The following is a 25,038-nucleotide window of genomic DNA, read 5'->3' as shown; positions in this document are numbered from 1 at the left end:
AGTAACAATATTTTCCATGTATAACACGCCCCCATGTATAATACAAGCCCTATTTTTGGGGACTCCAAATAAAGAAATCCCCCATATGCACTATCCGTGTGTAAGGCAACCCCCCATTTTAAACTTGAAAAAATAGGGGGGAAATACAGTCTTATACATGGAAAAATACGGTACTTCTTGCTACCTAGCAAAAAACCAAAGGGGTGTGTGTGGAAGGGATTTGAAGAAGGATTATCAAAGAATGGATTCTCCAGTTAAGCAAAGAACAAATGCCCAGCCTTTCTTGCACAGGGGACTCCTGAGAGATTTCCAGTCCAAGGCAGGAAATCTAAATGGTAGATTAAAATGAGCAGTTAGGACATGGATTGTGGAGACCCAAGGCGATCAGAGACCGGCTGCCTCACCAGCCCAAAAATCAGAATCCACTTGGAAATGGGCAGTGTAGCTCCAAGTTTCTGGTACTAAATGTGCTTGTGTTGAGCCCCCCCCCCCAACCTTGGTCTGCTGGGAACGCCTCTTTTGCAAATTCCCTCAAGCGGAAGACGCACCCGAGGGCCCAACTGACCCACCAATAATTTTGCAGAGGGCTTTTGCATTCTACAAATACAAGCTTATCCATCCTTTGTGTTGGCTTCACGTCATCAAATAAAGAACACAAGCGTTTCACTCCTTCAGAGCATACAAGATTTATTTCAGGTATTTACAGCCTGCTTTTCAATTTGAGAATGAGAACTTCCATGGCACATTTTGTTTTCTCCCCATGGAAATTGCTCTTTATTATTTCTATGCATTTATACCACGCTCTTCCACCAGGGGAACTCAGGGCAGCTTTAGGCAATGCTTCCTCAATAAATCTTTTCCAAGTAATATATCGAAATATTATTAAAAAGTGTAATTTCTGCAGACTCCATTAATCTCTAGCAAAGAGGAACCTAAACTACTAGCGTATTAAAAAGGGCACGCTGTCAATAGAAAGGTTAATTTATTTACTTCGTTAGAAAAACTATAGTTTTCTTATGGGAATGTCGACTGTTTTCCCCGCCCCGCCCCAATTGTGTGTTTGTGTGTTGGTCTTTCTTAACATGGCTGATAATAGGTATGCAAAAACTAAAAATCTAAGGCTGGAATGAATATTCCAAATTGAACAAAGTTAGGTGATTGTCGTTAGTCTAATAGCTTTTTTTTAAAAAAAAAAGGGAAAGAGAGATGCTCAGCACAACACTTTAGAATAATGCCACTTACAAAAAGGGCAATAAGGTCTCCTACATGTTAAAAGAGAAAGAAAAAATACCAGGCTTCATTTTTATCACCAGTGTCAATGTTTTAACAGCCTAGATGTATCAACAGCTGCTGCACAAGCTCAAAAACTTGTAGGATTAGGCAGCCCAGAAGGGGCTCAACCCAACAACAACTTAACTGCCTGATTATGTTGCCAAGCTGGGCAAGGTTCCAGGAAGGTGCAAGAGAAGGGCACCTCCTTCATTCTCCAAGGCAGGGGCAAGCAGTTTTATGGCCCGTGGGCTAAATCCAGGACTATTGAATTTCCTGCTACCCCAGGAAACAGAGGAGATTGCTGCCTGGCAACTCCCAACCCAGATCCATCTACTCGTGGCCCTGCCTAGTTTTAAGCAACGCTAGTCAAAAGAGTTTCCTGCAGTCTCAATCCAAAGGTGAAAGGCCAGTTTGCTCCCATAAGTCGAGAAGAGATTTCACATTTTAGTGTCATCAAGAGAGATCTATAGACGCCCTCTGCCATGCAAGAGAATGTTGTTCCAGAAATGATGCAAAGCGCTTGCAGCGGAGTAGCACTGAGTGGAACAGAGATGGCAAACCTGTGGGCCCTGCAGGTGTTGTCGGGACTTGGCCCCAGCCAATGTGGCCAACGGGCAAGGGATGATGGGAATTGTAGTCGAGGAGTGGGGGACCTCCAGCCGGCAGAGTGACACTGGGCTTATTTTTCCCAAAGAGTGCCCAATTTACCCATCCAATGACATAGCTGGTGATGTCAGCCGACGGGCAGGGCCTTCTCCTTTAAGCGAGCAAAAGGGGAAAAAAGGTTAAAGGAACCTGTAGAATGTGGATTCTTTCCCTCCTACGCACCCATTGCTTTCTTCAAAGGGAAGCACTTTAAGATAGTCCCCAAACGCAGACAGGAGAGCAGTAACAGCCTTAAAGCAGGCGCTGTTTTGCGTTGAGCAACACCTGCCCCCAGTTATAGAGCTGGATCAGCTGGGAGGGAGGTGAGCCCTTGAGGCAAGGTATACTAATATACCTCCAGTCAGGGGCCTGAGAACGGTTGCTCATCCCAGAGCTTAAGAAGAGCAGGTCAAGGCCGTACAGCACAGACTGGGAAAATGCCCCGGCAGGCAAGGCCGGTGTTCTCTGTTGTCAACCCCTCCCGCAGGCGGAGCGATTAAAAGTTCAAGCTGTTTTCAAAGAGGCAAGCCAGCACTGCCCCACATGCTTCCGACATGCTCGCCTTTGCAGCTGCAAGGAGCTAGGGCGTTCCTTCCCCAACGTAGTGCCCTCCAGGTGCTGTTGGGACTGCCACTCCCATCGTCCCTGACCGCCGAGCTAGCCGGTTTTAGGCCTAAGGGGAGCAATAGGCCAAAACATTTGAAGAGCACCAAGGTGGGCTAGAGACTAGCTTGAAAGAGGAACAAGACAGCCAAGGTCAGGAATTCTGCAAGCTGAATTCCGAATGTGTGCTACCTGCAGAATCACAGCATGTGCACAGTCCTGTCCGTGGGTCACAGAGCCCAGAGCAGAGCTGTGCTGGACATTCAAATACTAAGGAACAGGGTTTGTTTTCGTGGACCTTTTTGGGTTTCCACCGGGCAAAGCATCCCGCTTTAAATCGTGGCAATAGCAGCCACAGAATCTGCCCCTGCAGATGAAATTGATCAGACACCGTGTGGCCTCTTCTTTTAGGCAGAGTCGACCTGTGTGTGTCAAGTCTAGTGTTTAAAAACTGGCAGCGTAAGATTCTCTTACAATCAATGGAGAGATAAAGAAATGTAAAAAAAGAAAAGAAAGGCACACAGAGAAGTGCTTGTATAAAAAAGACAAGAGAACAGTTAATAAAAACTGCGTATAAAGACTTAAGGAATGGATGTTCACCAGAGTGTTACTGAGCCCTTACGGATTATTATTATTTTTTAGAAATCTACTTCCCTTTGGACTAGTAAAAGAAAAAAAAAGAGGGACTATCTACTACACGCACATAAAAGAAAAATAGGCGAGTCAAACTTTTGACCTGAAATGGGTTGACGCAAGAACAACTGAGAATATCGTTGGAATTTTAAAGAGGAAAGGAAGCGGTCCATTCTCAAAACTGAAGAAGCGAGGGTGTGATTAATACTTCAGAAAAATTGCATTTGAGATTGGTTCTAAACCCTTTTATGTCTAGAAGTTTCAAGTCACTTAAGAAAATGCTGTTTTCACATACAAGCCATTAAGTGTCCAGTCTCTGTCAAACAAGGATGCCTCTGGAGCTCAGGCGAGGGGGGAAGAAAAGGCTACACATTTGACTGGGAACATCCTGCAAGCAGAGCCCACGGATACAAGCCAGAGCGATAGAGAGGGTCCCATTCATCTTAAGCGGGGCTTGTGCAGGAAGCGTTCCTTGGAGGGAGACTGTGCCACATACCTGTCACAGTTACGAGTTCCAGATTAAGCCATATAGAAATATTAGTCACAAGAGGGAGGGGAGGTGGAATTGTCCCTGCAGGAGAGCTGTTCCCTTTTAAAACAGTTATAAAGAGAGGGTAGGAAAAACGACCCCTTGGGCAAAGTTTGGTTACGCAGGAACTGCCACTTCTCCCCACGCTTGTATAAACTTTGCGCACACAAAAATATATATGTACATACATACACACACTGCAGGAAACGACTATAAATACTGTGCATCCTTTGTGGGCCTAAAAAGGAGGAGGAGGAGGAGTCGCCGTGTCTGGTTCCAGTTCACACCAGGCTGGAATGCTTAAAGAGTCTTTCAATGGAAGAAGCCAAGCTTCTCATGCAGCCACTCCTCAGTGAGGTCTTCTGTATTCCTGATTTCAAATACCTTTAATAAAAGGGGGGGGGGAGGAAAAGAAAAGTATTGTGTTAGCAACTATGGTCTCAGCCGATACAACATAAAAGGAGAATATTAGACGTTACCACCCACACACTTCTGCTGCGCTTTTCTGCTTGTGTGGTGGCACCTTGGTAAAACCACTTCTTACTCTTTGTAGCAGAGTTTTCCCCGGAGGCAGAGGACAAGAACAGGAGTCATACTCAAATTCACAGTCAAGAGCTTCTTTATTGCTTGACTTTATTGCACAAGCATTTCTGTTACTATTATCCACAAACTATTTACAGTGGTACCTCTACTTACGAATAACTCTACTTACGAATGTTTCTACTTACGAATGGAGCTCCGTCCGCCATCTTGGATGCGGGTTAGATAGGATTTTTTCTACTTACGAATTTTTAGATAGGGTTGCTTCGACTTACGAATTTTTTCTCCCACTGCATTCCTATGGGATTCGACTTACAAATTTTTTTTTACTTACAAATGTGCGTTCGGAACGCATTAAATTCGTAAGTAGAGGTACCACTGTACATTCCTTTTCTCTCTCTCCAGCATGGTATAATCTCAGTCCAGTAATTAACAATCCTGACACAGCAAAACTCACAGTATCAGCAGCACACATTGTCTTACTTCCAACCTTCTTGTCAGCGTGTGCGTGCTTTCCTTGTGCGGAAATTGCGGCCTGCAACTTCCTCCCTTTATTTGCACCTCCAGCTGACACCAATCAAGCCTAGAGTGGCACTCCTACACACTAAAGAAAAAAATCTGGAACCCTCCTTAAAGCTTCCGGGAACTTTTATCTGTGTCTTAAATGATGTTTTCCTAACAGAGAAACCTTTGCACAGACAGAACACTTTGGTAAGCTGCCAGCATGCGACGACACACCCCAGGAACAGATTTGACTGGCCGGCTAAACCAGGTGAGGGTAGCCGATGCCTCTCAAACCCTCAGTGACCTGGGACTTCCCCTGCATGCGAAGACAGGCTCCAGAGGATTGAGAGGACGAGAGTGCCTCCTACCAGCAACTCTTGCAGCCAAGCTGGTGCCAAATGCCTTGTTCTGCTTTCCTTTGGACCCCATCAGTGAGGTCTCTTTATCTGGCCTGCCCAGGACCTCCATACACCCTGCCCAGGCTTGCGCCCCAGGGACGTCACTTCAGTGCTGCTAACACAGAGGTTCAACTTCACCCTCGGAGGCACACTCCATTGTCTCTTGACAATAGCAAATAAATTAATAATAATAATAATAATAATAATTTATTTATACCCTGCCCATCTGGCTGGGTTTCCCCAGCCACTCTGGGCAGCTTCCAACAGAAATATTGGAATACACTAATTTCTTAAAGATTAAAAGCTTCCCTAAACAGGGCTGCCTTCAGATGTCCTCTAAAAGTCTAGTAGTTATTTTTCTTTTTGACATCTGGTGGGAGGGCATTCCACAGGGCGGGTGCCACAACCGAGAAGGCCCTCTGCCTGGTTCCCTGTAACTTGGCTTCTCGTAGTGAGGGAACCGCCAGAAGGCCCTCGGAGCTGGACCTCAGTGTCCGGGCAGAACGATGGGGGTGGAGACGCTCCTTCAGGTATACTGGGCCGAGGCCGTTTAGGGCTTTAAAGGTCAACAAACACTGAGTACATCCCTGATACTTAACCCAGAGACGTCTCCTTTTGGGCAGTGTGGTTTGCAGGATACAGCCTCCCAGGCCAACTTGGACCCTGTGGGTGGGTCAAGACTGGCCCGAGAGTCACCCACCCCTGCTCTGCGGGATCTCTCAGTGTGGCGTTTCACCTCTAGAGGGCCTAGAAGGGGTTAAGTTGCCAGGGAGGGAAACGACCAATGGGAGCTCTCCAGCCAGAAGCAGGGTGTATATAGGAAGAATGCAGGCAGGCAGGAGAGTTAGATGATATGAGATGATGAGAGTTAGGTGTGAGGAGAGTGAGTTAGATGAGAGGAGTTGGTGTGAAGATAAGAGCTGGTTATTATTGTGGTGGCTGTTAAATAGTGAGATAGACAGGAGACAGTGTTATGAGTTTAGTGATAATTATTATTAGTTATATTTAGAGGTAATAGGCCGGTAATTCATATTTAGAGGTATTAGGCCGGTATAGGAACCATCTGTGATTTTGAAACCGTTTAAGCTTTGTACAGTAACCAATACGCATAAGAACATTCAATAAACCATCTTGTTTTATTTTACTATATCCTGGTCTGAGGTGTGTGAGTGATTGAAAGTATTTGTTTGTCGTTGGCACATCACCAATAGACCGTCAAACGTCCGGGGGTGATGTGCAGGTCAGAGTGACCGCGACACTCAGAGGGGCAGAAAAAGAAGAGCTGCTGCTGCTGCTGCCCCACCCTAGGAATTGCCTGAGGAACAGGGGAGCAGCAGAAGAGGGGTGCATTAGCCGCTGCAGTGTTATTTAATGCTTCCTCTGAATGCAGGCAGAGATGTCAGCTCAGACCGCATGTTACGCTATTGATTCATGCATTGATGTAAAACGGAAAGACGGGAGGGGGCCCCTGAAGCTCAATCACACAGCGCAGATTAGTTGCAGCATTCAAAACCCCAGTAGGATGACTATGGAAAACATGGTGGTGTGGAAGGAAGAGTCTCCTCGGGGGAGCGATGGAAGGAGCAGGCAGGCAGAACAAAAACTTGCTGGAGACAGGCCAGCTAGGATTAAGGGCACAGTAGGAAGCTGAAGGGTATAATAAACTGGAAGTCGTCTAGTTCACCCTGCCCTAGATGCCTGGAGCAGAGGGGAGCTGTGGTCCAAACCATGTAGATGGCACCAGGTTAGAGAAGGCTGATCTAATTCTTGTCTTTATTGTAAGCTGGAGAATACAGCTAGAAATCCAGTCCTCCACACCAGATTTGCTCTGCAAGACTGTAAGCCAGGCATCTTGCGCTGGTCCCTGTCAGCCCTGAATAGGCATGAAGGCAGGCGAGAGCGGGCGCCCCTCTCTTGCCCACCTTCCCAACACATCTGAAACTTACAAGGGTTTATCCAGAGGTGAAAGGATGCCACCGGCCAGTGCTGTCCGTGTGCACGCCTGCGTGTCCCCATCCCTCAAACCACAAAGCACACAGCACCCTGGCACACCTGTGCATTCATGCGCGCGCATGTAGCTCAGTGGCCAGCCCTTCTGAAACTGGAAATGGAAACCCAACTTCGTAACTTTTCTCTCTCTTTCCACTTTCTCTTTTAATTTCTTTTCTATTCCTCCCTCCCTCCTTCTCTCTTTCTTTCTCTCCAGTTCCACCACCCCTCTCCTCCATCTTTTTTTTTTTTTGCCTCTGGATCAATGTTTTAGTTTGGACAAAAAGAAAGGAGATATTTGACAACAATCTTTATATTTTTCTTTATAAACTCCAATAACATTTTTTAAAAAAAGGAAATGGAAGCCCAATGAAGCCTGAAGCTAGCCACAGGACGCCTTTCCCCCACATGCCAGAGGATCTCTTGCAGAAAAAGAGACAGTGACTCAGTGCCAGGTCTCTGCCTCTCTGTACAACTAGCAGAGTAATTTTGTCTAATAAATTTATAGGGACAGATCTGTATAGTGCGCATAGGCTACAAAGTTCAGTTTTCCCCCAAGCACAGAATTTTATGGGCACCACATTACACACAAACACACACACATGCCCTGATAAGAGAAGTTTTTAAAAGTGACAGAAGAGTTTAGGCAATGGGGAAAACGTCAAGTTAGCATAGGAAGATGCCTTATGACGAATCAGACCACTGGTCCATCTAAGCTCAGTGCTGGCTACACCAACTGGCAGCAGCTCTCCCGAGGTTTGGGCAGGAGTCGGGAATTGAACCAAGGACCCTTCTGCATGCAAGGCATTTGCTCTTCAACACATACATACATAATTTCATTTGTACGCCACCTTTCCACAGCTCAAACCATGTTCAAGGCAGCTTACAGCATGAAAAAAAACATGTCACGGCAACATAACAAAAGTAAGGTAAAGGGACCCCTGACCATTAGGTCCAGTCATGACCAACTCTGGGGTTGTGGCGCTCATCTCGCGTTATTGGCCGAGGGAGCCGGGCATACAGCTTCCAGGTCATGTGGCCAGCATGACAAAGCCGCTTCTGGCGAACCAGAGCAGCACACAGAAACGCCGTTTACCTTTCCGCTTGGAGCGGTACCTATTTATCTACTTGCACTTTGACGTGCTTTCGAACTGCTAGGTTGGCAGGAGCTGGGACTGAGCAACGGGAGTTCGCCCCCGTCGCAGTGATTCGAACTGCCGACCTTCTGATCGGCAAGCCCTAGGCTCTGTGGTTTAACCCACAGTGCCACCTGCGTCCCTATAACAAAAGTAGTCGTGAACAATAAATCAATCGTTTAAATATGCAACCAAAAGGAGCAATTTGTGTATATATATCACAACAGGATTGAAAATTATACAAAACAACAACAACACCCACACCCAAGAAAGAATCCAAAACAACATCCCAGCTCAAGATTCTGTTCAGCAGCCTCCGCTTTTGCAGCTGGAGTCAGTCAGGTCTTCCCCGCAATGCAGTAAGTTCGTGCCCAGCAAATTCTGGGGGCATTCCACTTTTACCTTTGTGAGTTCCGCCGTCTGTACGAGCTTATTTTTGCTGCCGGCATACATCATCTGTTGCTCAGGCTTGCACCCTGCAATTATCAGGAGGGAATAAGATCAGGGACAAAGCAAGATCAGCATGAAGGCAGCCCATTCAGGAGGAACGGGGCAGGGATACAGACGGAATAGGCCAGCCATTTCACTGCCTGCCTGCTGCTTCTCCCCACTCACTATCGGCTCCTTGCTCTGCTAAAGCCTTCGCCAACGCGTCACCCGTCAGATGCTCTGGACTCCAACTCCCATTGTTCCTTGCAAGTCGCCCTTTTTATTTATCAATTGGTTGCATTTATATTGGTTGCATTTATATCCCCCTTTTCCTCCAAGGAGCTGTACACCGTTCTCCCCCTCATTTAATCCCTACAACAACACTGCGAGGTAGGCTGGGCTAACAGAAGGCAATGAGGTCACACTCATTGAGCTTCATGGCCCAGTGGGGATTTGAACCCTGGTCTCTCTTAGGTCGTAGCTTGACACTCTTAAGAATTGCAACACATGGGCTCCAAAATCTAAGCCAGCCTTTGCCGGCCTGGCGCCCTCCAGAGGGTGTTGGACTACAACTCCCATCAGCCCCTGCCAGTGCACGATGGGAGTTCTAGTCCGATGCCAGGCCAACAAAGGCGGGTGTAAATACTTAAAATTGAGAGCCTGGGGGTCCTGAAAAGGGCAATTCACAAGCTTCACCAACACCAGTTCCCCCCAGATCACGTGTGGGCTGTTCTTAGGGCTATCCTAAGACGTGTGTTTGTCCTGTCCGATCAAAACATGGCTCCCAGTGGAACTTGCTGTCCTTATGGCAATCAGCCATTTCCATTTTGAAGCCCAGCAGGCAGCTGCGTTTTGCTTCACAGAACTGTAGGGAGCTGGAAGGGACCTCAAAAGGTCATCCAGTCCAACCCCCCTGAATTTTGTACAAATTCCAGAGCAGGAATTTGTACAAAAGAAACTCCCCCCCCCAATCAGCCAGCCGGAGCTTGACTTACCGACGGGGCTGGAGAAGATGAAGCAGAGCGGGTAAGAGACTCTTCCGTCGTCGTGCTGGTACTTGTAGCTGTAGACGATGAATGTTTTCTCAGTCAAGGAAAATGGAAGCAGGAGGGATGGGCAAGAGAGGATCTTGAAACCTGCCTGTTACAAAGTGCTCAGTGTAGCTGAGTTTTTAAGCAGAGTTTGCAGGCGAGGGGGCAGTTCATACTTGGGGCTGCTACGTTCGGATCAATGAAACGCTGAAATGGACTAAAGAAGGCCATGATAGTATCAGACAGTTGGAAGCACTTCCTAGGGACCCTTGTTTGGTCTGAGCAGCGCCTCCCCCCACCCCCACCCCAGCTTTCCATCCTGAGGTCCCATCCGCACTATGCATTTAAAGCAGGATCGCCCCAGTTTAAAACAGTCACATCTTCTCCCTAAAGAATGCTAGGAAATGCAGTTTTGTTTGTTTTATTCTTTACAGAAAAATAAGAAGTATAAAATTTTAAGTGCACCTGGTAAAAGAAAATGTGAAAATAAAACAAAATAACATCCGTTTAAAAAACAAAAAAACTATAAGCATTACATGATTGTTATGGTAGTTCACCTAAACTTAACCTAATACGGTGTTAATAAAAATGATTTCCAAATATCATTAAATATGTCCATGGTGAATCTACATTTGTACACGACTTGTTCATGTGTTGCAGGTTGGTACATATATTCAATCCATTCATTGAAGAGAGCTGCATTAAAAAAAATTCCAGTTCATCAATACCTGTCTTTCTGCCTTGGTAAGGGCATGGACAGTCCATTCATATTTTCCCTTTATTACGTTCCATGTATTGGGTATAGAAGTCAAAAGAATATTTTCCTCTGCAAATTTAAGATTTGTTAAGTTTAAAGGTGCTGAGATCTGTTAGGAGGCTCCCTATTCCCCGTCATAGAGCTACAATTCCCAGAGTTCCCTTGGAAGAGAGATGGATTGTTAAGCCACTCTGGGAACTGCAGTTCCGTGAGGGGGTCCCTTAATGCTCAGCATGCTTAACAAACTAGACTTCTCAAGATTCTTGGGGTGAGGCTGCAGTTGTTTAAAACAGTATTACACTGCTTTAAATGTCTTCCTCTGAATCCTGAGCATTGGCCTTTCTCACCAACAATTTCCATCTGACTCCTGCTTTTCCATTGAGGTCCCAACTGCAACTAGCTCTTACCAAGCTTATAATGGGCTCCCATAAAGACAGCCTCTCACCCCTAGTGGGCAAGAACAGTAAAAAGGGACCTTGTACCAAGCCAGACCATTGGCCCACCTATCTTTAAAGTGTCTACGCCAGTGGCTCCCAAACTACGTACCTACACCATGGACCACTTGAAAATCGCCAAGGTTCTTGGCAGACCACTTAACTCTTTTTCTGCCTAGTGTAGCAATTGTAATACGCCATAGGGACGTTGGTGGTGCTGTGGTCTAAACCAGTGTTTCCCAACCTTGTGCCTCCAGCTGTTTTCGGACTACAATTCCCATCATTCCTGACCACTGGTCTTGCTAGCTAGGGATGATGGGAGTTGTAGTCCCAAAACATCTGGAGGCACAATGTTGGGAAACACTGGTCTAAACCACTGAGCCTCTTAAGCTTGCCGATCAGAAGGTCAGCGGTTGGAATCCTCATGACAAGGTGAGCTCCCATTGCTCTGTCCCAGCTCCTGCCAACCTAGCAGTTCAAAAGCATGCCTATGCAAGTAGATAAATAGGTACCCCTGCGGCGGGAAGGTAAATGGCATTTCCGTGCGCTCTGGTTTTTCCGTCACTGTGTCCCGTTGCGCCGGAAGTGGTTTAGTCCCGCTGGCCACATGACTGAAAGCGAGATGAGCACCACAACCCCATAGACTGGACTGGACTGGACTAAACAGTCCAGGGGTCCTATACCTTGACCTAATGTGCCATGCTAGATGCTGTAGGGTTTTTAATTGCACTTTTACAGACATGCCGCAGGCATGAACGAAGCTCTTGGGGGGCACCAGTGGTCCATGGGGCACAGTCTACACAGTGGCTCTCCAAGGTTTTAGGCAGGGGCCATTCCCATGTTGGGAATTGAATCCGGAATCGCTACCAATGAGCCATCGATTTGTACACCCGTTTCGTGGCCCAACCCACGTGCCCAGGCAGAGCCGGGTGCGCTGGCTTGAGGCTTTTGCAAGCACCAATATGCGGACCGGAAATGGGTTCTTCTAAAGCAAAATATTGCCACCGCCAAAAAAAGGATATCGAGGTTGCCTCTCGGGCAGTTCGTCTTTTAGCTCATCCGGAGAAATGCCCTGGTAGCATTAAAAATAAAACAAGAGACAGGGTTGTGAAGACAAGAATCTAGAGATATATCCAACAGCTATATAAAATGGTATACACACCAGTAACTAAGTTATCTACTTGATTTTATTTGCTGTGTTTATTCTGTGAACTGCCCTGAGATCTTACGATGAAGGGTGGTATATAAATTTAATTTAATTTAATAATAGCAGAACACACCACTGTAGACTGGCCCATTTTTAAGATTCTTGGTGCCATATTTAGACGTCATTACAATACTGTTAATGATTCCTAAGTTTAGTATTAGGCTGTTTAGTATTAGGCTGTATTAGTATTAGATTCCTAAGTTTAGTATTAGGCTGTTTAGTATACAGGCTTTTAAATTCTATTCTATAAATTCTAGTCTATATTCTATAACAGGCAGCTCTGTTTAGGGAAGCTTTTAATCTTTAAGAAATTAGTGTATTTTAATATTTCTGTTGGAAGCCGCCCAGAGTGGCTGGGGAAACCCAGCCAGATGGGCGGGGTATAAATAATAATTATTATTATTATTATTAATGCTGTATGCTGCATAGAGCAGCTTTTGAGAACCTGGGGCCCACCAGATGTTTTTGGACTACAACTTCCATCATTCTCTCCATTTGCCTCCCCATACTCTGTTTGCTGCTGTTTCTGCCACTTTCTAGATTTAAGCCTGCTAGGGCAGAGACCTCCATCCTTTGAGTCTCTCCATCCTTTGAGAAGCCACATAAAAGCACTAGCAGCCTCGAAACCAGTGTTGCTCAGAAACTCTTAAGAAACTCCACCCAACCAAAGAAATCTGTGCAGTTTGGAAACCACTGGTTAAAATCAGTGCAGCTTTGAAAGGTTCGTTCAGCCAGCCCCCCTGATCCAAAATGGCACCCACCTGTTACCAGACAGAAGAGGAAAACCTGCTCCTTCTGCTCAGGAATAGCCATGCAAACCATTCCCAGTGGGGAGAACCTCCCCACAAGCAATCTGTTCCCACCACTCAACATGGGTTGAGATCTGAAGCACGTTCCCTTAAAGAGCCTTTGCCCATTTTATTCTGTGAACCACCCTGATATGATGAATGCTGGTATGTAAATCTATTAAATCTTCATCATCACCTGGGGCTGTTCAGATGTTTTGGACTACAACTCCCATCAGCTCAACCCAGCAGGGACAAATCATACTGTGGCTGATGGGAGTTGTAGTCCAAAACATCTGAACAGCAGCAGGTTGGCAAAAGCTAGGAAATAAAGCCCACTAAACTCAGTGGGGTTTGTTTCTGAACAGACATGCCAAGCACGACGTTGCTACTTCTGCCAAGACCACCCACCCAGGCGTGGTTTCAGAGCCTCCTGCAGGAACCAGCGTTGCAAAGGGCAGAGCCAGCGTGGCGTGGAAAACAGACAGTTTTCCAAATGGCGCAGCGGTTCACTTTCGAAATCCAGCAATAAGAAAATCTTTGCTGTTCAGAAGTTGCAGCCCCAGCTTTGAAGCAGTTTGAAGCTCGAGGCGAAGACACAAAATCCACACCATATAAATAGACCATCCACAAACCTCATGTTCTTCATCCAGAACCACCAGCTGCTTATCCTTGTCAATCTTCACTATAATAAAAGGGAGAAAGAAATGGAAATGAACCCACTGAAATTAATGAACACGATCAGCTAGGACCACTAATGTCAATGGTTCTACTGCTTCCTTTTTTACAGGGCTGCTCGCCCTCCCTTACTCTCTGGCTGCAGCTGATTAACAGGAAAAATCTTCAAATGGGTCCGAACTCCAATGTTTAAAATCTCTGGTAGAGGACAAAGATCCAGAGATCACATTAAAGGTGGCCAAATTCTGTGTGATTGCCATAAAACTTAGGGAACAAGCTGTGATATCATCATGACTAAGGTTTTAAATGACAACTTCAGGTTATATTTTAGTGCAGACCGTTTTACTGGCCCACAAGCCACCCCGAAACCGAGCCACTGGCTTGGTGAGTCCCCCGTGTGCTGCGCTAAACCGGCGCGGTGCGGGGACTTGCCAAGTGGCGCTGGAAATCACGTCTGTGCCAGAAATCGCTTCTGCGCAGGCACAATTTTCGGCGTCACGCTGCGCCCGTCTGGCCCACGGACAATCTCCATGGGAGTGATCTGGCCCATGGCCGGCAAACCTTGCCGACCCCTGCTTTAGTGAGCAAGATCTAATTTATATATTTTAATTGCTGCTGTATCTGTACTGTCCCTGTTTTACCGAACTGCGAATTTAAATGTATCGCTATTGTGTTTCATGACTTCCCTGATTTTGTATGTGAGCTGGAACTGGTCTGTGACCGAAATAATAAATCCATTCAATTAACAGTAGCACAATTAACAGGCCAGCATTGGGAGTAACTCTCAATTGACCCACCAAGAGGATTCTGGACCCTGTTCCAAATGCCAGAAGTTAGCAGGGCCAGTGGCAAAAGGAGGAATGAAAGGTGCGTATGTTTTCCTTTGTATGGGAGGCTATTTTCCACACCCCTTTGGACACTCTTCTCTGTCCTCCATCCAGAAAATCCAGGCAAAAACACTCAAGGAGGGTGCAAAGCAAGGTTGGCGGGGGATGAGACCCAGGGAAGAGTTCCAAGGGCCGGAGAGAGAGGCCTAGAGGGCTGCATGTGGCCCCCCGGGTCTGAGGTTTGTCAGAAAAGGAGTGTCTTTGTGGCAGAGGGTGATTACCAGGTAACACTGACTCTTCAATGGCGATCCACCTGTACTCACTGTGTGCTATTAACAACATGCTTTAAAAAAAATAAAAGCTTTTATTAAGACTTTGCTCTGTTGTTTTAACACAAGGGAAGGTTTCTCATCATCCTGGAAAAAAGGTGGCAAGTGGGGTGCCACGGGGTTCTGTCCTGGGCCCGCTGTTGTTCAACGTCTTTATAAATGATTTGGATGAAGAATTGAGGGGGTGCTCATCCAATTTGAGGATGACACCAAACTGGGAGGGGGAGCTAATGCCGCAGAAGAGAGAATCAGGATTCAAGATGACCTTAACGGATTGGAGAACTGGGGCCAAGGTAACAAAATGAATTTCAATAGGGACAAATGTCAGGTTCGGCACTTAGGCAGGAAGAACCGGATGCATAAATTTCAGATGGGGGACAACAACCCAGCAGGGACAGGGCCTTCTCAGCCACAGCACCCAAGTTACAGAACTTGCTTTCTCAGGAAGGTATTCTTGCTGTTTGGGACCAGGTGAAAATCATGCTTTTAGATGTGTTTTTGCCTTGTGGCTGATGAGCAATTATTTTTTCCTTTTCTTTTTTGCTAGCTAGCTTTTAACTTGAGTTTTATTATGGTGGGATATAAATAGTACATCCACATGCATGCACACACACATACGATACTGCCCAACTTCACCAAGGCATCCATAGCAAATGCCACGACAGCAGATTCTTGTAGTTAAGAGACGTTTGCTCAACCAGGGCAGGGAAGGAGAAACAGGAGAAAGAAGAATCATTTGGAAAATAACATAAACCGCGATAAATCCACTTATCTTTGTAACCATGAGGGCAGTAATCTCCTTCTATTTCTTCTTTTTAAAGGGATCCTCAGGATGATAAAAGAGGCTCCACAGAGCAGTCCCTGAAGCCAACAAGGTCAGCTCTGGACCGACAGACCCGAAGCTTAATTACACTGTTGACATAATTTAGGACATCTTGGAGAAGCCGCCTCCAAGACTCTGCTGGCCATTTTATACCCTACTGCTTCGCTACACCAGGAGTGGGGGTTCCCAGGGCCAGAGGCAACCCTCAGGGCTCCCTCTAAGCCACCCCCCCTCTCCTCAAGCCCCGCCCCCAAACCTATTTGGCTGGCTTGTATCCTCCAACCAAGAACACCTTTTGCTTGCATGGAATGAGGCTTATATATAAACAATGTGTGTTTGTGTGCAGACAAAATGTGAGAGAGCCCCCTTATCTTTCAACGGCTGGAATCTGGCTGACAGAACAAAGGCAATCGCAATGGCCATTGCCCCGCCCACTTTTGCCTCTAGCCCCGCCCACTACTGGCTCTTGGGGGGGGGCACTTCAATACTTCTCACCGCCAGCATTCGAAATTAGGCAGGCTCCAGGCGCATTTTGAACCTGGCTATCGGCAACTTGCGGCCAAGTGAAGATGACCGGGAGCCAATATAGCGCCTGATATCTCCACCTGAAAGTCCCTGCCTGGGGATCCTTGGCTCTTGGCTGTTTTCACACACTAATACCATGTCCTGTAGAATTTTGTATTTCATCTGCACAATCAGAATGAATTTTCGAGACCAATTTCGAGCCACCTGCCCCCAAAATGGCAACTAGGCATTCCGCTTCAAATGGCAATCATAACCTTGGTCTAAGGAGCCATTTGCCGCCTAGCTTATATATCTGCTCACTACCTTCTAACAACATTTCTCCCGCTATACAAAATTGGGACTGAGTGCCCACATCTTGCCTCTGGTCACTCAGCGGACTCACAAATCCACAAGGAGAGCTCTGCTGGATCAGGCCACTGGCCCCTCTAGTCCAGTGCCCTGTTCTCACAATGGCCTGCGGGGAGCTAGCAAGCAGGATTCAAGCACAAGAGTTCTCTCCCATCCAGCAGTATCCAGCAACTGTGGCAGGCACAAAGGCTGCCACTGAACCAGCTCTCCAAATTGTCTAGGGCAGGTTTTTTTTGCTGACATCAAAATGCAAAAGTTCTTTCGACTCTGCTCTCCGAAAGCAAAGTGCAAGGAGGTCTCAGGCCAAATGCAGAGTCCACAATGCCCTCTGCTCTTACTCAGCAGATCCCTTCTCCTCCACCCCAACCCAGCACAAGGCCTTGAAACCCTGGTGGGCAGGCGTCTTACTGATAATCGCAGCATTGTTCGTCTCTTTGCGGAAACGGAATTTTCTCAGCTTCTCCACGAGGTCTTCGGCCACGTCACAAACCACGAGGGATTCACTCTGCGGGGGGAAGGAGAGACGAGGGGGGAGATGAATAAGACGTTCTTTATTCCAGTCAGCCACAGCTCTCCGATCCCCGGCTGTTGGGAGGTTTGGAGCAGGCGCAAAGCCCCAGAAACTAGTAAGAGGAAACACGTAACTATTCCGAAATGCTTTGTGGGGACATAGCTCCGTGATCCTGCAGTGGGAACAGAGGAAGCGGCCTTACACGAAGTCCAACCATTGGTCTGTCGGCTCCGTATTGCCAACAGCAGCCTTCCCCAACGTGGGACCGGGGGGCTGATGGGAGTTGTAGCCCCAGTATGAGGAAGGTTACTGCAGACCAGGGATGGGGAACCTGTGCCCCCTCTAGATATTGCAGCTCCCTTTTCCCGTAACCATTGGTCCTGCTGGCTGCAGGAGTCTAGGCACGCCTCCCTATTCCTGCTGCAAGCAGAGAACTTGAGGGAAATGACTTTTCTGCTCATGCCACTGGGAAAGTCCAGAAATAGAGGAGATCTGGTTGACCACTGATGCTGGATGAGACAGGCCAGGTATAGGGAACTTTGGGCTTTCCAGGTGTTGCTGAACCGCAACTCACAGGGTTTCTAAAAGGATAAAATGAGAAGGGCATAGCTGCCAAGTTCTCCCTTTTTTATTATTATTATTTTAAAGCAATCTATTGAGTTTTCCAAATAAACACATTAAAGACGATAAACAAAACATACATTCAAAAAACAAATACCACACAGACAATTATATTTTTAACAATTCTTCCCGATTCTCTCATTCCCAATGCTCTGCCGAGCTTGACTTCCCTCCCTCCCATTTGGTTTTCTTTTCAACTCTTAATCTCGCAGTTCCTTTATTCCATCCATTTAAAATCAATTCGTAGGATTTATTTCAGTCCTGCAAGTGTCTTTAAACTTCTACAGTTCTTTTCCATATACTCCACAAATTTACTCCAGTCTTTTTGGAACCTTGTTTCCCCCAAGTTTTTTAAAAGGAAATTCCCTTATGCTGAATAGGCTTCCTCGTGAGAAAAGGGAAAACGTGGCAGCTATGGAGAAGGGGGGAATCGTGTATGCCTCCATGGATGAAAGTTGGGATATAAAAATAAGCAAATAAGGGGACAAGATGAAGTCGTCGTCCCCGCCAGGACTTAGCCCACACCAGAGACTTTCTGGATATACATCACTGCCTCAATGTTCATCTTACACTATACAGCTAAGACAAAACAGCCCATCCTACAAATTCCTTTGCTCTCTGCAGTGAAATGCATCTCAGATAGTCATTTCCAGCGTGGAAGGGCCAAGCCGAGGCAAGTGGAAGGGCCGCAAAGAGCAGGAATGGGAGAGAAGAGGCAAAGTGTCGTTGCAAAAGACGTCCTTCGTTATTCCAGCCTGAGCTTCTCTGCTCCTACAAGTAGCTTTGTGAAAATGTATTCCTGGCGGTTACACTCACAAATAAATGCAGCTCAGCGATTGTGTCAAGCGGAGGCACAGCCCAGTTCCCTGAATAGGCTGCCTCCAGGTACTTGCACCACCCAGAAATCATTTGCTCATCATAGGAGGCGCTGAGCCGGCAAGGCACCCGTGAGCATCAGAACAGCTTATTGCAGCCCTGTTGCCAAGGAAAAGAGAAGGAAAGGCATTTGCGTGTCTCTAGCTTATATCTCCCTGCCGTGTGGGGATTTGGAACGACTTCTGTGCAATGGGTTAAACCTGCTTAAATGCCAGAGGGTTTTGGGGGGTGGGGAGCAGAGGGAGTCCACTTCTGCTGCTGCTGCTGCTGTTTCAACTGTAAGCTGCTTGGGGCAGGGTCCATCTCACTGTTTCTTTTGCTGGAACTAAAAATAATTTTTCTTCAAAGGAGTGAGGAATCTACCGGTAGCAGAGGAGCTCCAGCTCCTGTGCAAACCTACAAAGCACATAATTCTTGGGGTGGGGAGGAGACAGATATCTTGACAGTAAAACTGGATTAGGTTTTGCAAGGCAGACATGCCCTACTTTTCTCTCCATTTTTTATTTATTTTTTACTCACAGCCAGACTTAAGGCTAAGAGCTCTCACAAACAAAAGAGCTCAAGGCCTCTAAAGTCTAACTGAAGCCTGTTGAAAGAGTTTTACATCAGCAGGCTTTTGGCACACAAGTCAGTTTCCTTGAGAACTAGCCTTTTGAGCATCGCAAGTAGTTAAGAATTTAAGAGAGGTTGGGGAGGGCGAGCAAACAAACTTACAAAGGGGGTGCGGATGTGGCCAGGTTCAATACCCAGCACATCCAGGTGTAGCTGGGAGAGACCCTGCCTGGAACCCTGAAGAGCTGCTGCCAGTCAGTGTAGATAATGCTGAGCTGGATGGACCAATGGCCCTGGCACAGGAGAAAGCAGATTTGCTTGCTTCCAAAGAGCCAAGACCAAGACCCAGGGCCATCTGACCAAACTGGCCTTCCTATACAAGCACCAGCCCCCTCCCTCCAGCTGACACTGGCTGCTTGCAAAGAATGGTCATTATTATTATTATTATTTAAATGTGTATACTGCCCTTCTTCGTCCACAGATCTCAGGGCAGTTCACACCATAAAAAATACAAAATTAAAACACAAAATTCATAATAAGAACAGTAACAAAGCTAACACATCCTCCCTCCAACCCACAAATGGTCAGAGTTTGTTGTCAAAAAGCAAATAAGCAAGCCAAGCCACACCTGTAACTCTCCTCCAGCAGTTGATCCACCATGCTGGGTAGGTGGAGGAACAGTATCATTAGGGCAGAAAATAAACTATACAAAGGAACCTGCAAGAAAATGCAGAGTAGCCTCTTTTCTTCAAGGGGGTGTTCCTCTTTTTGGGGGGGGTTGGGCATTTTACTCCCTTCCCCTTCTCCCACCCTAAGTTCCTTGTCCACTGAGCATGCTTAGGCTTCCATGGTTGGTTCTTGGCACCCTTGAGGTGTTTCAAAAAGATTTTTGCAATCCCCAGGCTTCTCCTGAGAACACTGATACTTACGATAGGATAAGTAGCTGCCCTGCTCCAAAATGCCTGCTCAGTACTGTCTACAGTGCACTGACTGGCAGCAACTTTCCAGAGTTTCAAACAGGAAGTCTCTCCCAGCCCAACCAGGCAGAGGGCCTTCTCAGTAGTGGCACCCGCCCTGTGGAATGCCCTCCCATCAGATGTTAAGGAAATAAACAACTATCTGACTTTTAGCAGACATCTGAAGGCAACCCTGTTTAGGAACGTTTTTAGTGTTTGATCTTTTATCATGTTTTTAGTATTCTGCTGGGAACTGCCCAAAGTGGCTGGGGAAACCCAGCCAGATGGATGGGGTATAAATAATAAATTATTATTATTATTATTACTTGGAGATGAACCTGGGGCCTTCTTCATGTAAAGCAGATGCTCTGTGGACTCCCATCTTGGCTAGAAATGTGGCCACACCACGAGAGTTCACTGTCAGAAGACGTGATGATGGTTGGAGGGTGAGCAGAATTACACATAAGCAGCAGTGGTGGGTGAGCAGAAGAGGAAGAAGAGGATGTTTATACTGGCGTGAACTTCCCCAAGAGACTAGAGACGGACAGCAAATTCAGCCCTTTCTGGGCTCCATGAGTGAGTTTTGGGGAAGAGGGGAGAGAAGGCAGTCGTGGGTGGGGTCGGGTGGGCACCCTTACCTCAATTATTGCCCAAAGCGAAGGCATCCCTTTTTGGAAAAGTGCAACTGTTCTACTTTAGCTTTCCCCGAGAGATCAGTTAGGTGGACAGAAGGAGCCAAAAGGGAACTTAAGATGTATGCATACACACCACAACCTTTTACACCAGATTAGCCAAACACAACAGCCAGCCCCGGTTCCAAATTTACCGTACCATTAACAGAAGCAGATTAGAATGACTAGGCAAGGGTGTGCCTTGGAAGAGATACCAAGTAAAAAATCCATCCTCTCACAGCTCTTTATGTTATTATTTTCCAGGGTGGCCAAAGTGCATAATGACACACACGCAAAAATCGCTATTGAGTGTTGATCCACATTGTACATAAAATGAAGGAGTCCCACTGACCGCAAGAAAACTAGCTTCCAAGTAACAACAACAACAACAACAACAATAATAACAATAATAATAACAATAATAATAATAATTTATTATTTATACCCCACCCATCTGGCTGGGTTTCCCCAGTCACTCTGGGCGGCTTCCAGCAGAATATTAAAATACAATGATTCATCAAATATTAAAAGCTTCCCTAAACAGGGCTGCCTTCAGATGTCTTCTAAAAGTCCGATAATTGTTTATTTATTTGACACCTGATAGGAGGGCGTTCCACGGGGCAGGCGCCCCTACTGGGAAGGCCCTCTGCCTGGTTCCCTGTAACTCCACAGTGAGGGAACCGCCAGGAGGCCCTCAGTGCTGGACCTCAGTGTCCGGGCGGAACGGTGGGTGCGGAGATGCTTCTTCAGGTATACTGAGCCGAAGCCGTTTAGGGCTTTAAAAGTCAGCATCAACACTTTGAATTGTGCCTGGAAACGTCCTGGGAGCCAATGTAGGTCTTTCAAAACCAGTGTTATGTTGTCTCGGTGGCCACTCCCAGTCACCAGTCCAGCTGCCGCATTCTGGATTAGTTGTAGTTTCCAGGTCACCTTCAAAGGTAGCCCCACGTAGAGCGCATTGCAGTAGTCCAAGTGGGAGATAACCAAAGCACACACCACTCTGGCAAGACAGTCTGTGGGTAGGTAGGGTTTCAGCCTGCGTACCAGATGGAGCTGGTAGACAACTGCCCTGGACACAAAATTGACCTGCGCCTCAATGGATAGCTGTGAGTCCATTAGTGGGAACAGGGTTGAAGTATTATGGGACAATACAGATTCCATCCTCCACTTTAGGAATAAACATGTATTAAGGGGGAAGAGTCCTACCATCAACCCCTCCCATCACGAGGACAAGGACTCAATCCTGGACAGACCTATGTGGGAGTGAGTTCAGTAGGGCTTACTTCCAAGTAGGCACACGCAGGACTGCACTTTCCACATCACAGAATGTGGATTTATCGCTGTTAGAGCATTTTCCAGCCACTCATCTCCACACCCTCTCCATTCATGCTTGCAGTGAGTGACAAGGGGGAATTTAATCCACATTCCTGGTGTGAGTACAGACATATAAAGTATACTTGTCCTGGAGTAAGGAAAATAAAAAAATTCCTTCAGTAGCACCTTAAAGACCAACTAAGTTTATATTTTGGTATGAGCTTTCGTGTGCATGCACACTTGTATGTATCTGAAGAAGTGTGCATGCACACGAAAGCTCATACCAAAATATAAACTTAGTTGGTCTTTAAGGTGCTACTGAAGGAATTTTTTTTATTTTGCTGGAGTAAGGAGTACAGGAAGACACACACTTGTGCATGGCACTTAAGTGTGGCAAAGAGAAACAAATCCACATCAATCAGTCTTTGGAATTCACCCCCCCCCCCAATCCTGCCATTTGCAGAGGGCGAGTGGATCAGGGTGGGGCAGTAAAAATAAGACAAAAGAGGGTGCGGGGCAAGGAGGCAGCCTCGCCAGTGCCTTTTCGGAGCACAGTCCCACTAAATGCAAATTTGGCCCTTTCCTTGCAATGAAGCATCACAGTTTTGTTTTGTTTTTTCCTTTGAGGGACAGGGGTCTTCTCTAGGCTTCCCAGAAGGTCTGGGAAAATGCATTGTTATGTTTTAACTTTGTGTGTGTGCTTGTCTTATTTATTAAATTTGTATACCGCCCTTCCTCCAAAGATCCCAGGGCAGTTCGCAGCATTTAAAAAATAGAAAATAAAGATACATAATGACAGGAAGAACAAGAACAAAACAAAACACTCCCCCCCCCCAAATACGCACGGGATCATACATGGTTTAAACAAATACCAAACATATGCAGCGGGAGGCCATCGCGACATCTATCTATATTTTTGTCATAAGTCACATTTATTGCTCAAACTTCCATGTCTTCCTCTCCCCACCCCCGACGGCGGAGACCCCCAGCCGCCTTCTCACAGGGACACGGGAGGGTTTTTTTTTAAGACACCCCACCTCGGAACTCTAAGGGCACAAATCTTCCCGGGAATGTGGAAGCGGCGAAGGAGCCAAGCCAGCCCAGCCCGGGCCTCCCCGCGCGGCCCCAGCGATCCCCCCGCACTCACCATCTTGCTCCAGCAACAGCCTTTCCCTCAAGTCCCTTCAGCAGCGCGGCCCCTTTAAGAGCCCCCGGGGGCCCTCCCCGCCTCACTTTCAATCTGGCCTCAGACCCGCTCAGCGCGCATGTCCGTCCCGGCCCCCGAGCCAATCAGAGGCGCAGCTGGGCACGGCCGTAGGCGCCGCCTGAGCTACGGCGAGCGGAAAGTGCCAGTCCTGTTAGCGTTTTCTTTTTCTTCCCCCCTCCCACCCTCTCTCATGTGATTATCCTCCTCCAAGGCAGGCATCCGTCCAGCCGCCCACGCCTAGAGAGGCCCGAGACTGAAGGCGCCCCCGCGGCCTCTCTCGATAGCCCGGGGGCGGGCGGGGATTCTACTTCCTGCCCCCTCCCTCCTTGCCCGGCAGGAAGCGGCGTTGCCATGGCAACCAGAGGAGGCGTGGGGGGGGGAGAGGGAGAGAGAGACGTTGATAAATTTAAAACGCCCAGGTGGCTGACAAATAATAAAAGGCATAAGAAATTAAAAGCGACAGCCGCGTGTTTATTGGCAGCAGATTTGCTACAATCGAACAAATAATTTTATTTTATTTTATTTTATTTTATTTTATTTATACATGCATACATACATACCGCCCTTCACCCATAAATCTCAGGGCGGTTTGCAGCATAAAAATGCAGGATGAAAACCTAAAACACATCATAAAAACAATAATAAAATACACCTATAACCCACCTCCCTCAGGTGAAAGGTCAAAGAACCCCTGGGCAATGAAGTTCAGTCAAAGGAGACTATGGGGTGTGGCACTCATCTCCCACAAGCAGATGTGTTTATTTTACACATTGCTTAGGAAGACAGGCGAACTAATGCCAGTGTACTGGAAGAAGCAAAGATCGCCCATGTCGAAGCAATGATTCTTCAACATCAACTTCGTTGGACTGGTCATGTTGTGTGGATGCCTGATTATCGTTTTCCAAAGCAACTACTTTGTTGTTCTTGTTGTTGTTGTTGTCGTTTAGTCGTGTCCGACACTTCGTGACCCCATGGACCATAGCACGCCAGGCACTCCTGTCTTCCACTGCCTCCCACAGTTTGGTCAAACTCATGTTCGTAGCTTCGAGAACACTGTCCAACCATCTCGTCCTCTGTCGTCCCCTTCTCCTTGTGCCCTCATTCTTTCCCAACATCAGGGTCTTTTCCAGGGAGTCTTCTCTTCTCATGAGGTGGCCAGAGTACTGTAGCCTCAGCTTCACGATCTGTCCTCCCAGTGAGCACTCAGAGCTGATTTCCTGAAGAATGGAGAGGTTTGATCTTCTTGCAGTCCATGGGACTCTCAAGAGTCTCCTCCAGCACCATAATTCAACTACTGTACTCTATTCCGAACTTAAAAATGAAAAGCGTAATGCCGGTGGTCAACAAAAGAGGTTCACAGACTCTCTCAAGGCTCACATTTAAAACCGTGTTTATGGAAGACAATCTTACTTGGCTACAAGTGATCGCCAAAGAAGAAGAAGCTAATAACAATAATTACCAGTATATTTACATCACTCCTCATCCTGAAGCAAGGTTCTTAACCCGAGGTACTATTTCTGGGTTAGCAGAAGCATCTGTAACCTGAAGAGTTTGTAACCCGAGGAACCACTGTATGTTAGAGGCTGGTGCTGGTAATTCCAAGGTTGCAGGTTCGATCCCCACACGGGACAGCTGCATATTCCTGCATGGCAGAGGGTTGGACTGGATGGTGCTCAGGATCCCTTCCAACTCTACAATTCTATGATTCTCTCTCTCTCTCTCTCTCTCTCTCTCTCTCTCTCTCTCTCTTTCTTTCTTTCTTTCTCTCGCTCTCTCTTTCATACACAGGACCCAGCTGGACTGCTAATGAACAAGTGATTTATATGCCTTGTATATGCGATATAACATTGTGCCACCAGATGGCGACGCGGAGTCCCGGGTTTTTCTATACAGTACCCGTTTTCCCTG

The 25,038-nt window shown here is 46.9% G+C and overlaps 1 protein-coding gene across 1 annotated transcript; it reads right to left on the bottom strand.

The window, feature by feature from the left end:
- Positions 1 to 670: 670 nt before the first annotated feature.
- On the bottom strand, positions 671 to 23,467 carry GMFB (glia maturation factor beta). Its single transcript, XM_088674592.1, has 7 exons — positions 23,071 to 23,467; positions 16,831 to 16,927; positions 13,528 to 13,577; positions 11,923 to 11,972; positions 9,674 to 9,756; positions 8,652 to 8,725; positions 671 to 4,066 (listed from the first exon to the last, which is right to left on the bottom strand). Exons 1-7 carry the CDS (start codon positions 23,071 to 23,073, stop codon positions 3,995 to 3,997), a joined length of 429 nt encoding a protein of 142 aa, XP_088530718.1. The 5' UTR covers positions 23,074 to 23,467; the 3' UTR covers positions 671 to 3,994.
- Positions 23,468 to 25,038: the final 1,571 nt, after the last annotated feature.

Source organism: Zootoca vivipara, chromosome 1, assembly GCF_965207765.1.
Source record: "Zootoca vivipara chromosome 1, rZooViv2.hap1.1, whole genome shotgun sequence".
Taxonomy (NCBI): domain Eukaryota; kingdom Metazoa; phylum Chordata; class Lepidosauria; order Squamata; family Lacertidae; genus Zootoca; species Zootoca vivipara.
Note: the sequence above shows the minus strand (reverse complement) of the source record. Positions and strands in the feature narration are given on the sequence as shown.

Bases quoted from the DNA above. Each gene is read 5' to 3' on its own strand.
- GMFB (XM_088674592.1), bottom strand. The intron at 8,726-9,673 runs GTAAGTCAAGCT...TGATAATTGCAG, and splicing joins CATCTTCTCCAGCCCCGTCG to GGTGCAAGCCTGAGCAACAG. The intron at 4,067-8,651 runs GTAAAAGTGGAA...CTTTTATTAAAG, and splicing joins AGACGGCGGAACTCACAAAG to GTATTTGAAATCAGGAATAC.